This window comes from Plectropomus leopardus, chromosome 2 (assembly GCF_008729295.1).
Source record: "Plectropomus leopardus isolate mb chromosome 2, YSFRI_Pleo_2.0, whole genome shotgun sequence".
Classification (NCBI taxonomy): domain Eukaryota; kingdom Metazoa; phylum Chordata; class Actinopteri; order Perciformes; family Serranidae; genus Plectropomus; species Plectropomus leopardus.
Genome location: NC_056464.1, coordinates 21,237,735 through 21,251,387, shown reverse-complemented (window position 1 = coordinate 21,251,387; position 13,653 = coordinate 21,237,735). Strand labels below are relative to the sequence as shown.

Sequence of the window (13,653 nt, the reverse complement as noted above, 5' to 3'; positions counted from 1 at the left end):
GAAAGACCAAACTATGCATTTCACTTCATATTTCTAGAATTATGCATTTACTAATATTTTACACCAAATATGCAGGGAGAAGCAGTTTCAAAGGCAAGCTAGTTTAAAAAAAAGTTCCCCTGACTAGAATAAAATCCTTTTTACTTTAAGATGTTTAATGGCATACCTAAGAGCACAAAGCTATCAATTTCACCAAATATAAGCTAAAATATTTATAGTGTATATCATTGCTCTGCAAGAAGGCCAACATGTAACAACATAAAACACTCTTTAATTTGACTTAACCCCACCAATCCTAATAATTTTAGATTTTTGGTGTTGCACCCATTATCTCTCTGGTCTGACACAGCTGGTTCCTCTGAGGTGCTGCAGTTGTATTTGTCACTCTAGAGAGGAGAATAAAACAGACATGACTTGATGTAACTTTGAAGTCTTTTCCTGCATTATAGTCGTCATGATCAACCAAATGCATACATTACATTTCTGCACTGCCAGATTTTAAACACATCAGTAAATGTAATGTTACAATGTAAGTTATTCATCTTATTGTAAAATCACAGTACTAACAAATATTTAAAAAGTAAAAATATGATGTTTAACGATTCAACCTCTTCCCCATCATGTGTATAACATATTCTGTAGAACTGGTAAAAAGAGAAGAGCAGCTCACCAATAAATTCATAAGAGGCGATACTGTAAGTTTCATCATAACCACTCAGCAAGTACTTTATCAAAAAGAAAGAGGGAGGGAAGGAACAGTGAGAGTGGTCTTATCCAGGACACCATGATCACTGAATACAGGGATACAAGAGATTTTGAATTACCTCTCCACTTTTGAGACTTTTCACAAATCCACACCCAGCTAAAACAGAAAAAGCACATTTAGTAAATTATAACATGAAGTGTACAGTAAAGAAAACATGCACATATGAATAAAATGTATATATTTAAGTGTTGCATACATTTAGATTTACCGCTGATGTTGGCTTTGAGCCTAAAAGACAAAGAACAAAAAAAAAAAGTTGCATGTAAAGAGCATGTCTTTATCACAGAGGGAAGAAGAATACAACATGCAATTGTTCACTGATAGACTGATTGGCTATCACCTGATCAGAAATACAATCATATACATATAAGTGCATAAGGTGGCCATTAACCTACTATACAGTTCCCACGATTGCTCTGCTCATATTGTCATATCAGCACCATTTGCTGCTGCAGCTCCATTGAATCACTTAAAATTTACTTGCAAGGACCTGTTGCCGAACTATATGTTTACAGCCATCAGTTATGAGTCTTTTGCATTAAATCAGCTGAATAACCTGTGCAATAAAGTGTGTTTGACTCCAAGTGAGCAAGCTATTTCCTTTCTGACATCTAAACAGCCCTTGAGCAAGGCATCTGTTTGCCAAAAGAAGACTGCAGTTGTGCTGAGCAAATGTGAGATTTATGTCGGACACTATGTTAGCTGCATGATGATGAACAAGTAAATATTTGTCACTCACTCAAATATACCAGCAAGTATTTGAGAAACAAGATTTCTCACCTTAGGCAAATACATTTTCCTAGAAAATGCAAAAAGAAAAAGAAAATCAACCAGTGATCATTTATGGGAAGAAACTTTGATAAAATACAAGGTTCCTACAGCCTAAGACGAGTTAAATTTTGAGACTTTTAAAGACTTTTTAATGCCACTTTGCCACAATTAAATCCCACAATTAAATGTATGACCAATTGAGTCGAGTCCACATCAGTTACTTTAATTTTGTCAAGTTAAAGTTGATAATTTTGTTCAAATGCTTATCATAACATAAAAAACAATTTTATTGATCAAGTTAAAAACTTAGGGGATCTACTTAAAATGCTGAAAAAATATTGAAACCCTCTAAAATGGAACATGTGCATAACATATATTATCATAAAAGTATCCATTTGGTTTGCCGTGAAAAAAACGTTTTGTCATTTGATTGGATTTGGTAAATGTGTTGTTGGTTTGCATGATGGTAATGTGATAGGCATTCCGTTAATTATTTAAAAGTTGTTTATTACTAATTACTTCAAGATTTCACAACGCAATGTCAGAAAAAAACTATTAACAAAATCTTATCTTTTAATATTTTTAAGACATTTTGACAGATTGATTTCAGACATTTTAATACCAATTAAGGCCTTATTTTTAGATTAATGAATTCAGTGCCTTTTAAAACTTTGTAAGGATTCACAGGATCCCTGGAATGTAGAACCCTGTTTAATGCTTTACTTCAAGAAACAACTGTAGTGTTACTACTGTACTGATGGCTGCGTTTAATTGAAGAAATGTGTAGCCACATCAAATATTCAATACATAAGTGCATTAGGGTTTCATAATAAGAATAAAGAAGGTGTGCTGTCCATCCATCCAAACAGTCTTTTGTGCATTTGCGTTTTTACAGTCTGAAATGTGATTATTGGGCCTTTGTTAGACACTCAAATCAACTTTCTTGAGGTAAATAATTATTACCTGAGCTTTTTGTGATAGAAAGAACTGCAGCTCCCAGCAAGATGACGCCCACTGATAATCCACACCCGGTCAGAACTACTACTACCATCCATACCTGCATGTCTGAAGAGAAATCATCAAACAGGTGTCAGTTTGAGAAAACGAGAAGAGAAAACATAATCCATAAAATCAAAGGAACCTATCATCTTGAGAGCATGAACATTTTCAGCTACTTTCAGGGGAATCTGCCAAGTATCTTATGTGTAAGGGGGGCATAAAAGAGCTAAAAAATGACAAGGCTTTGTCATCTGGAGATCATGAATCATGCTTTGCAAATTTAACAAGAATCTTGGTGTCATGGTTTCCATTGACAAGTCAGATTTGATGCATAATGACATAAATGAAAACAAAATCTAGAATTACCTGTTATTACTCTGTCAACCAGTCAATAACAGCTCTCATCCATGTCTGTCCAGTCATTTGCAGACATGACAGTATACAGTGCTTCAGTGCTAAAATATGGACGCTTCACATACATCTTCTACCCGCCAGCACAGAGGATCTCTTTACAATTAGCAGATTCAAGGTGGACAATCAAGAATTGTGTCACTAACTGAGTATGTGACCAAATGTCTCTCCTCCTGTCCCTGAGATCTGGCATTAGGTAATATTGCAGTGAAACTGACCTTTGACCTTTTGGATATAAAATGTCATCACTTCATCTTTTTATCCTGTTAGACAATTGTGCTAAAATTTTGTCACAGTTACCATATGAATTCTTGATTTACAGCTAAAACATGTTTTGTGAGGTCACGGTGACCTTTGACTTTTAACCACCAAAATCAAATCAGTTCAGAAATTCTCTGAAGGTGTTCCTGAGATATCATGTTGACACGAATGGGAAGGATGCAAGGTAATATTGACCGCTGGCCACCAAAATCTATCCAACCAATTCATCCTTGAATCATAGTGGATGCTTGTGCCAAATTTGACAGACAATCTGAAAACATAATGCCTTCCACCACATCTGTCATTGACAGTAAGTCATAAAAAACACTGAGATACTGAAATGCAGCGTACTCACAGTAATCACCTCGTATTGCAGGAGGACAGAAGTGAAAGCACCAGGACTGCTGACTGTCATACCTTGTAAACCAGGAGAAAAAATATGCATGTGTACATTTATTTATCCACATTTATTTATCTATTTATAAGACTGTGGATTGCTCTTTACACATAAAGCACAGCCTACCTGAGGTCATGATGGCACCCACTCCATCTCCATGTTCAGCCTTAGACACTCCCATGTTGTCTACCAGAGCTGTGACAGTTTGAAACATGCTTCATTTGCCTTCAATAATAATTCAGAATATTATGCTGGCTTTGTTGGCTCTGATATGTGTGTATAGTTTTTATCTTAGGAATTTGATATTGTTAGTTTTATTGTACTGATAGTTTTTAGAATATTTATGACTGGTTTTTTTTAAATGTACTGAAAGCAGCTGGTGAGAAATGTTTTGTTTTTTTTTTTTTAAAATTCTGTGTATACTCAGAGAAATGATAATAAAACAAATCTTGAATCTTGAAAATCTGCAAAAAGAATGATTTGCACCAAGAATTTTTATTACAGAGACAAATCATTTGCCCAATCATTTAAATGGTTCTAATACTTTCAAGGCATTTTAATTCAATTATTATACTAGAGTTAGTAAGGAGCAGTTGTGCTGTTTTTTCAGTGCTTGCATTGTTCATCTTATTCAAAGCCACTGTGTTTCAGATTCTATGTGATAATAACATTCTGGAAATGATTCTCAAGGCACAGACTTTTTGTTTGTGGAAAAATGAGACCGTCATTTTGAAAACTGATACTGTCCTCATGTTGCTTTCAGCTCTTCTTTCTCGATCTGTCTGTAAGGACTTACTGTCGGCCCTTGTGCACTTTTTGATGCCACCACTTGGGAGCTCCAGAGTTAAGTATTTTCAAATTCTACACATAGTGGATTTTAAATTAATGTATAACTGCAGAGAGGAACGTTTCAAGTCATTAAGGTCAGAGGTCACAGCAGTCAAGAGGTTCCCAATTCTAGAGCCAGAGAGCTTATTATTATTTTATATTATAAATTATAACAAATGTATTTGTTTAATTGTTGCTTTTTATTGATTGCGGTCAGCTTAAAATAATAAATATGACAAAAAACATACACATAATAAATAAAAACTATGATTTGTAGACAAAAACGTACATTAAGTATTTAAATGGAAGGAATAAAATAGATGCATCACTTTTGTGTGTCACTATTATTTATTTATTTCCATGTGAAAGTATAATTCTTTCGATGTAATTTCTTTTTTTAAATATGGTGTGTGACAATCACCAGCACCAGTTGTGTGCTTTCCCAAAATACCAGAAAGGACGATATTCCTGGTTTATGTCTTCTTATATCTAAATAAATGTTGTGTTAATACTTAATTGCACATGATACACAAAATATATTGAATGTTTTATGTGCATGTGTGTCTGTCAAATTAATAGCCGACTAAAATAGATTTCTCATATGATGATAACAATAAGGTTGACTGTGACAAATAATTTTAACATAGCAGGGACTGACCTTGTACTTTGATCTCATAAAAGGAATCTGTTGGGAAAAAAACAATGTATTAGCAACAGAAATAAATGCAACAATAAATTATCAGTAACTCTAATAAAATGCAAAGTGTTTAAAACATCTCATAACATCCAGTCTATATTAACAGAAACTGGTCACCAGAAAAAAGTGCTGGTATTTTACATTTCTGCAAACCACATACATGTAATACCTATCCAACAGGGTGTTTTTAGTGAGACATCTGGGCATTTCAAGTAGTGTTTGTGGAGAGAAAAACAGGTATTTTAAGCCATAACATGATCTTTTCCTTACCCTAAGTGACTTTTGTCCCTAAATATAACAAGTTTACCACTGTCTTGTTAAAACATAAAAAACACAACGTTTGAACATATTTGCCACATATGAAACATAAAAATGTCAGATAGCCTATCCATGGTTTGCAAAAATTTACAATTCTAACATTTATTCTGGTGATTAGATTAAATGTAAGGGCTAACATTTAACCTTAATGTGATGCCTGCAAAAGAAAATGTGCTCTTTTAACAAGAATAAGAGACTGAACTCACATGCGAGGATGATCAACAGCAGATGTTCAGCCATGATGATGCTGAAAACTAAGACCATCGTAATCGTCCGAAGACTATGTAGGTTTGTCTCTGTCAGACATGTCTTTTTTAGCAGAAAAACTACAGCAAGCATCAGGATTTATTTATACTATCAGACTAGCCACAGAAACATGACTGTCTTTGTTAATGGTTGTTAAGCCTCCAGTATTACATGTTGATCTTAGAGTGTGGGCTGCCGAGTGTAGAGAGATAACAGGATGGAGTTATTTTATGGTTTCTCAGTAACACATTGTTTAGAATTACAAGGCTAATAATGTGTAGTGCCAGTGGGAAAGACATGTAAACAGTAAAGACTGGCAGGTCAAATTATTTTTCTGTCTCCTTGTGGTAGATTTGCATCTCTTTGTGTTCATTTCTGTGACATTTTGCAAGTTAAGGCCAGAGAGTAACCCCTGACACTTTTGGCCCCTTTATGTGCATCCAGCAGGTCCATTCAGCAATCCATCCATGATGGTGACCCATTAATTACAAGTTGAAAAAAGGATACGCACATCGTGTAGGTGCAAGGCTTTCAAAAGACTTTTATGAGGGAAAAAAGTTGGACCTGACAAAGATCCAAGCAGGATCGAAATGTTGTCTTTAATAAACTTGTATGGCACGGAGTAAGTGACCCATTAATTACAGACAACTTTAGCACTCCAAATTAATCATCAAAATAAATACAACTCAAAGTCATCTGACATTTGCTGCAGGTCAGTCACTTTTATGGAAGCATATAAAGGGCCTGCCATTGCTGAATTTATAGCCTGTTTTTGATACAGCGGTTAGTCTACTGCAGGGTCACATAGCAGACATTTTAATCTACAGTCAGCGTATAAAGCTGGTAACATAAGAACACTAAAGCCACAACAGAGGCTACAGAAATAACAAAAAGGCCACAGACTACAAAGGCCACTCACATGCAGCTGCTAGACATCTGATAAGAATAGAAAAACATACCTGAAAGTGAGACCTAGAGACCTAGGCTTAAGCACCATACACCTGATTATTTCTTTTAAAAAAACTTTTTAAAAAATAAAGTTTTAATACATTTTAACCCAAATCGTTGAAGTAGGATTTTGCACTTTTTCCACCGTCCATACATTTTTCAAAATGAGAGACATTTCTCTAAAATATTGCAAAACAGCGTTTGGACTCTCGCGCGATCCCTGCTGGCTTTAATCACGTGATTGGCTGCACCTGTCCCTGATGTGATTCACCTGCCTTCATGTTACCGGAAGCAGCAGCTTAAAGACGGAGACGCTGATGCGGAGATGTATTCTAACTAGTTTACTTTTAGAGTTAACGTGACGTGCTGCTTTTTGTGTCTTGTTTTTATTTTTAAATTGAGTTCTCAGTAATGCCTCCTAAAAAGCCCGCAGCAGACGCTGCTGATCCGCCTGCGCCCTCCTCCAGTGACGCCCCGGCAGAGGAGAAAAAGTCAGGTCTGCTCGTTTTATATTATAATACAGACCGATGTGACTTTTGAACCCCGTAACTAACAACGTCAAACCTATCAATCTTTTCCCACAAATGTATAAATATAAACAACATACGTGTGTACGTTTGTTTTCCAGATGCTGCGGCGCTGCGTAAACTCTCAACTCATCCTTCCACCGCGATTATGGTGAAAGAAGCACTTAAGGAGTTGGACTCGCGCAAAGGTGTTTCATCACAAGCTATACAAAACTATATTAAACAGAAATACCCCTCCGTGGATTTGGTGAGGCTGAAGCATTTGGTCCGAAGAGCCCTGAAGAAAGGAATCGAAACTGGCACGTTGGTGCGGCCTGCAAACTCTAATGTCACCACGGGCGCAATTGGGAAATTTAGGGTAAGAGTCTACAGCTTCAGCCAAGCAGTTAAAATAATGTTACTCATCGGATGTTTTTGTCCTCTTTAAGCTTGCACCAAAAGTCAAGGAGACCAAGCCAAAGTCTGAGAACGTGGATCCAAATGTGCAAGAAGCTCCCCAAGCAGCCAAGAAGCCCAAAAAAGCAGGTATGAATAAAAATACAAAGTGACTATAAGCCACATTGAGAGGTGTCTATTTTTAAAACATGTTACTTCTTTAAGGTGCCACAAAGAAGAAAGATCCTGCCAATAAAGAGGCCAAGTCACAAGAGGTGAGTCAACATCTGCTGGATTCTGGGAATAAATGGACCTGGAGTGACAATGTTTTTATTTCATTTACATGTAGTTTTTTGTTTTTTGTTTTTTTTTTTTTTCTTTAAGATGGGCAATATTTTTGGTCATTTTCTGCCCAAGACTAGATAGCTTTTTTTTCACCATAATTTACTCATGCAGACATGAGAATTAGAAAGTGGCTTTTAAGGCATCAAGGAAAACTCTGGGACATAAAGCTGTTTGAAATGTACTGGAATCTTTTGTTCCACCTTTTTGGGTAGGCTGAGCATACATGCTCTACTAGGCTACTGTTTTGGTTTTGTTTTTTTTGTTTTGTTTTTTTTAACAGTTCAGTAGGAACAAAGAAGAAGAATGAATTAATATGGAAAATATTCATTTAAAAAAGGGGGGGTTAAAGCTGCTTGAACTTATGACCTTGTATCATCACTGAAATTCTTTCCACAGCATGTTTTTCTTTTTATTTTCAAGGACTCAAAGCCCCCCAAAAAGTCCAAGAAAGAAGAGAAGCCTGCCACCTCAAAGGCTGCTCCAGCAAAGAAGCCAAAAGCTAAAAAAGCTGCAGAAAAGGACGGTGAGGAAGCCTCTGATGCAGCCAAAACTAAAGCTGCAAAGACTACCAAGGAGGCAAAGGCAGGAAAGGCATCTCAGAGCAAGACTGCTAAAGCAGACGGTGACGCCCCTGCTGCTAAAGCAACAGGGAAACGAGGGAAGAAGACTGCAGAGTAAATTTAAAAATTGACTGTTTTTTTTATGCTGATTTGTTTTGCAATTAAAATCTTTAATTTTTGAAGCTCTTGTGTACTTAGTTTCTGTATTTGAATGATGCCTGTCCTACATCTGTCACTGTACACTGGGGCTTCAAGCCCTTTTAGAGTTTGACAACAGCAACAAGCAGCAACAACGTATTTCACAATCAATAATACTTGTATATTTGTTACAAAGGTAAATTTATTCATATGGTCCAAAAATATTGTTAAAACACAAACTCTTTACTGAATGTAAAACAGAGTGCTAAAGTTTAATTTGTGAAGCCACAGTATGAAGTCTGGAGCTGCTCCATGGACAATTAACTAGTAAAGATGTTACTGATGACACTGAGCACCCAGGGGAATATTCTGAGTATATGGGTACATTGTGTATTTCAGAACTGAAAATACAACAAAGAGTAACTTATGTTCACAAATATTGACTTTCCTAAGACATGGTGATAACTTACTGAAAATCTTAATTTAGGTGGTGGTCCCCTTAAACAGTGGCAGCAACACAATCTATAGGATGTAGAACTGAAACTGAAAATTAGATTTGACCTCTGTTAACAGGAAGCAGTGAGGTTGGGCTGAAGAGTATATAGGGCTCTTTTTGCATTAGATTTCCGAAGAGATGTCAGTAATACTTGAGTCGAGACAGGTTTATTTGTCTCCCTTTTCAGGATGTTGAGTGCAGAGAAAGTAATAATGATAATCTAAGAGGGCATCCCAGTGCTTCCAGAGAGAGTAGAAGAGGCCTGCAAAAAGCAGTGTAGAAAGTGTGTGGCTAAATGTTTTTATCAAAGGGATCACACAGTTGGCCATTGTGGACACAAAAACTAGAATGGCTGCCAGAACAGTCTGCAGCACATTGATTAGTTCCCCAAAACGGGTCCCTGCTGTGGTGTTCTCCAAACTTTGCTGCATTACATGCTGTTGCTGCTCCATCTTGAACAGACGTATCTGACATGCCTCCAGCGCCTCCTACAGGGGAGAGACAAAACTTTCAGTGAAGGTGCTCTAATGACTATTCAGAGTAATTTGACATACACAGCATCACAGAGGAATTAAACATATACAGCACCACATATTTAATTTGTAGATCGATTTCATGGAATATATTTTGATATGTGACAGCCATTAGGAAATTAACCTGCAACAGCAGAGATACTCAACTTGCTTTACTTGGGTGGCATTTTTGCAAAATGATAGGAGGCCAGCTGCAAATCGCAGCAGCTCCATACATGTGTCTAGGATTTTAGGACATTTCTAGGATTTAAGGATGTTTCTAGGATTTTAGGATATCCGTGGCCTAGCTAGGACCACTGATGGGGGTGCAGCATATCCTACACTGACAATTTCTTTTGATAAACAACTTCTATTTTGATGCTGTTTTATGCACTCTGGCACCTTCTGTATATTAAAAGTAAAAACAAATTCCCAATGTGAATCACTTTATTTTTATTGTGAATCAGAGAATGGTGCCATTCGGCACCCTATTTGTGGGGACATTTGGCTCACTACAGAGCCCCAGGTAAACATCAAGCTCCTGGGGCCCTATTAAAACCGTTACTCCCATTCTCTGTGAAATGTGTAGAGTTTCTCTATACTTGAATACTACCTGGCTCCAGATTTGCTGTATGGTAATGTGCTATCCTTCAACACTTTAACCAAGGAATACGCAGCATCTAACAAATTGTTGTAAGTATTAAAACCAGATTTCCCCAAAAACCCACAGTAATATCCTTATTATGTCAGTGGATGTTTAGTGGTGCATTTTCCTAAACAAATTTTCAACTACACTGCCAAAAACCAGATGACAAACAGTAAGCTTGGAGCTTTCGTGGGGCGAAGGGGCAGCTGGCCTGTTGGTTCTGTAATAAATCAGTCACAGCAGGAAAAGCACAGGTGCAGGTAATACTGATTAATGCGTGTTTATTCCAATAAGCCTGAATGTAGCACAGCCATTATTAATGCTATTAGTAACACGTGTGCTTTTCTTGCAATGACGTAAAATGTCTGTTGTGAAATAGAGGCTTACATGAATATCTGCCCCTCTTTCATCAGTCTGATAAGCAGTCCTCTCCTCCTTGCTGGCTAGTTCCTCTTTCAAGTTCACAATTTCGTTCTGGTGCAGTTCTGTAAAGTCATAGAGCTGTTTTTCTAAACGTTCACACCTGCAAAACAGTAATGACATCAGTATAGCACAAACAGGAAGTTCCCTCAAACCCACAGCACTGGTGTGTCCAGACTTTTTTCACTGGGGGGAAAAAAAAAACTGACTTATGCAGGGGTGGCGTGAAGAACGAGCGCTGCTGCAGGCACATATGTCAGTATACCTTTAAATGACCATTTTTGTCCCCACTACACATACCTTCTTTAATTACTAGCATTGCAGTGTCTTACATTCCTGTTGATACATTAGTTCAAAAGATAAATAGACCTACCAATTACAACACAACCAAGTGACACCACTGAAATGTAAAACAAAGCTTTCATACTTTAATGAAGAAATTGTTCCTCCAAAAGTAAATAGTAAAATAGAAAGTATAAAGTGCCAACAAAAGCAATAAAAATAAATAAATAAATTAATAAATGAGCCTGTGTGAACAAACTTTTTGACAGTTGTATTAATTATTTTGTTTGGAAAATCAGTCAGGCTAAATACTACTATGGCACATTACTGCCTCTCAGGTTTAAGACTGAACTGCACCTATAAACGAAAATTCAGTATATTGGTCAAACAGTTCAAACTGACTGGAAGATAGCCAGTTATAATGGGGTAGCGCATGAGGTGGCACATCAGATTTCAGGGGTGACCCATGCCACCCTAGGACACTCCCTAGAAACACTCCTGACCCACAGAGTACTATAGTAAGCATGTCCTACCTGTATTGCTCCAAATGTAGGGCCTCCACAATCTCTGTGTAGCTTTGTAGGTGTTTAGTTTTCAAGTTTTCAAAGCATTCCTCAAGTTTGCGATTGTTTTCCTGGAGCTCATGGACGTCTTGGAGTATAGCATCAAAGTCTGATGCCTGTGCATGGTCAGGGGTGTTGTCCCTGGAGCTGTGGGATCCTCCATGGGCTCCTGAGGAGCCAAGCATGACATAACAGCCATCGTCACTGCCATACTTCCAGCTGGATCGCAGCTGCTGTCCTGTCCTGAGAACCCTTGCTCCTCCAGGGCTGACACCTTCATCTCCCTCTGGTTCATCCAAGTCCTCCAGGGCTGCAGTGTTATCAGTGCTTCCAAACTTTTGAAGATGAGGGAGATTTGCTCAGCTTGGACACCACAGCGCCAACTGAAGAGTAAATAGTGAGAGGGAAGCTGGAGAGACCACCTGTCGCCTGTACTGGGCAGAATAGGGTTAGTAGGCAACTACCCAGAACCACTTGGTACTTAACTTAATTTGAGCATGACAAAAGCCAGAATATTATTTCCAGAATTCTTCTTCAATACTGGATACTGTACACCACACATGTATTTTACAATTGTTTTTTTGTCTGTGTTGCATTTTATAAACTGGATGTCATACTTGCTCATTTATAGTGTGGCAGTTGCAGGTGTCTGCTTGCGTTTGCTTTAATGTTTATGCTGCACTCTTAGCCAAAAAATAAAATAAAATGAAATAAAAATCTCACTGTGACTCTAACCTGGTTAAATAAAGGATATACTGTATATATAAGGTGGGAATCTGACCTGAGACCTCTACCCTTCTTTGAGCCTAGTGTGAGGTTTCTATTTTGGCCCTTTCACACAGTTACTCCATCAGAATTAGATGGCCATGTTTTATTTTTAAAAATATGAACATTTGGCCTTTAAACATGTCTCAATAAAATGCTGGGAAGAGTTTATTTTAGCCATAAATAAACTAAAGGTACCAGGAAAGCACACTCCGTAACTCTTTCAGGCCCTGGTTGCATGGCGTTAGGTCTTAATGATACTATTATACTGATGGAGGGAAAACACTTTCTACACAGAATTCCCTATAAAACTGCCCACAGTCTTCTCAGAGAGCATTGTTAAATTAATCTCAAATTTGAAATATAAAATTATGCATATTTTTCCTCCTTCTACAGAACTGCAGTGGAGAGAAAAAAAGACAAAAAATGCAATTAAAACAAAAAACAGAACTCTACAGGAAGGTCAAATGAGAGAAAATGCTTGTCTTAAACTTAATTATATGAGTGGATACTTACCTGGCTTCAAATTAAGGTGACAGATGTAACTGCTAGTTTAGCTTTTTAGCAACTTGGGGTCCATCAGATGTTCTCACTCAGCATTAATCATTAAAAGCATTAAAGGTTAATGGCTCGACACCGTAAACAACTTTATGCTGTTACAAAGATGCCCAGCATTCAATTAACACCATCGCGTACAAAATAAATCCTGTAAACAACAACACACTCACAGCTATACACCTTTTTCAGCTTAGCTACAGTTAGCAGTTTGCTAAGCTAAACTGACGGTCCACCGCCCGCTAACCGATTCATGTGTTGCTTAGCAACGGTAAGACGCCAATGAGTCACAGCGTGGATGTAATGAAGTAAAATCACAGTCGCATTTTTATGGTAAAAGTTAATTCAGTAAGTTGTCAAACTGCTTGTCTTATGCACGTGGTTTGTGAGCAGCTTAAAGTTTGAATGTTGCAGGGGGAAAAGCTGGATAGAGTCCGTTTTTAAAAAAAAATCGTCTGAAGCAGAGAATGAGTTTCTAGCACAATTTGACTTACCTGTAAGGTGCAGGGAGACGGGAAATGGGCTTCATGATGCCATGTGTACCTCTGTTCACTTCACAGGTGACTTCAGTAACTGTGCATGATTAGACCTCTTCTCTGGACTGTTTGGGCTGTGCAGACTGTAGTGACTGACATGTCCCTGAATCTCTTTGCTTTGTTGTACCTGTTTGCAAATATTTATACATACAGTATTCATCTGCTTCTGATGAAAACAGTCAGCTGCACTAATAAACTAATATTGTCTACAGAGCAGTTTTTTCATGTCATGGCAGATAACTAATAACATAGATGTCCAAGTTCTTCAAGTGACCCTGTGAGCTATTCCAG

The 13,653-nt window shown here is 37.4% G+C and overlaps 2 protein-coding genes and 1 long non-coding RNA gene across 3 annotated transcripts; 1 reads left to right on the top strand and 2 right to left on the bottom strand.

Moving 5' to 3' along the window:
• Positions 1–3,748: 3,748 nt before the first annotated feature.
• On the bottom strand, positions 3,749–6,695 carry LOC121949297. The gene is made up of 3 exons (XR_006106230.1): positions 6,654–6,695; positions 5,092–5,118; positions 3,749–3,800 (listed from the first exon to the last, which is right to left on the bottom strand). It is a non-coding gene; the product is annotated as an uncharacterized LOC121949297 (long non-coding RNA).
• A 211-nt stretch (positions 6,696–6,906) lies between these two features.
• Positions 6,907–8,631, top strand: LOC121951776 (protein B4). The gene is made up of 5 exons (XM_042498245.1): positions 6,907–7,138; positions 7,271–7,527; positions 7,598–7,694; positions 7,770–7,819; positions 8,310–8,631. Exons 1-5 carry the CDS (start codon positions 7,054–7,056, stop codon positions 8,565–8,567), a joined length of 747 nt encoding a protein of 248 aa, XP_042354179.1. The 5' UTR covers positions 6,907–7,053; the 3' UTR covers positions 8,568–8,631.
• Positions 8,632–9,123: 492 nt separating this feature from the next.
• On the bottom strand, positions 9,124–13,355 carry LOC121956071 (transmembrane and coiled-coil domains protein 1-like). Its single transcript, XM_042504163.1, has 5 exons — positions 13,321–13,355; positions 11,720–11,889; positions 11,477–11,675; positions 10,629–10,764; positions 9,124–9,571 (listed from the first exon to the last, which is right to left on the bottom strand). Exons 1-5 carry the CDS (start codon positions 13,353–13,355, stop codon positions 9,251–9,253), a joined length of 861 nt encoding a protein of 286 aa, XP_042360097.1. The 3' UTR covers positions 9,124–9,250.
• Between the last annotated feature and the right edge of the window lie 298 nt (positions 13,356–13,653).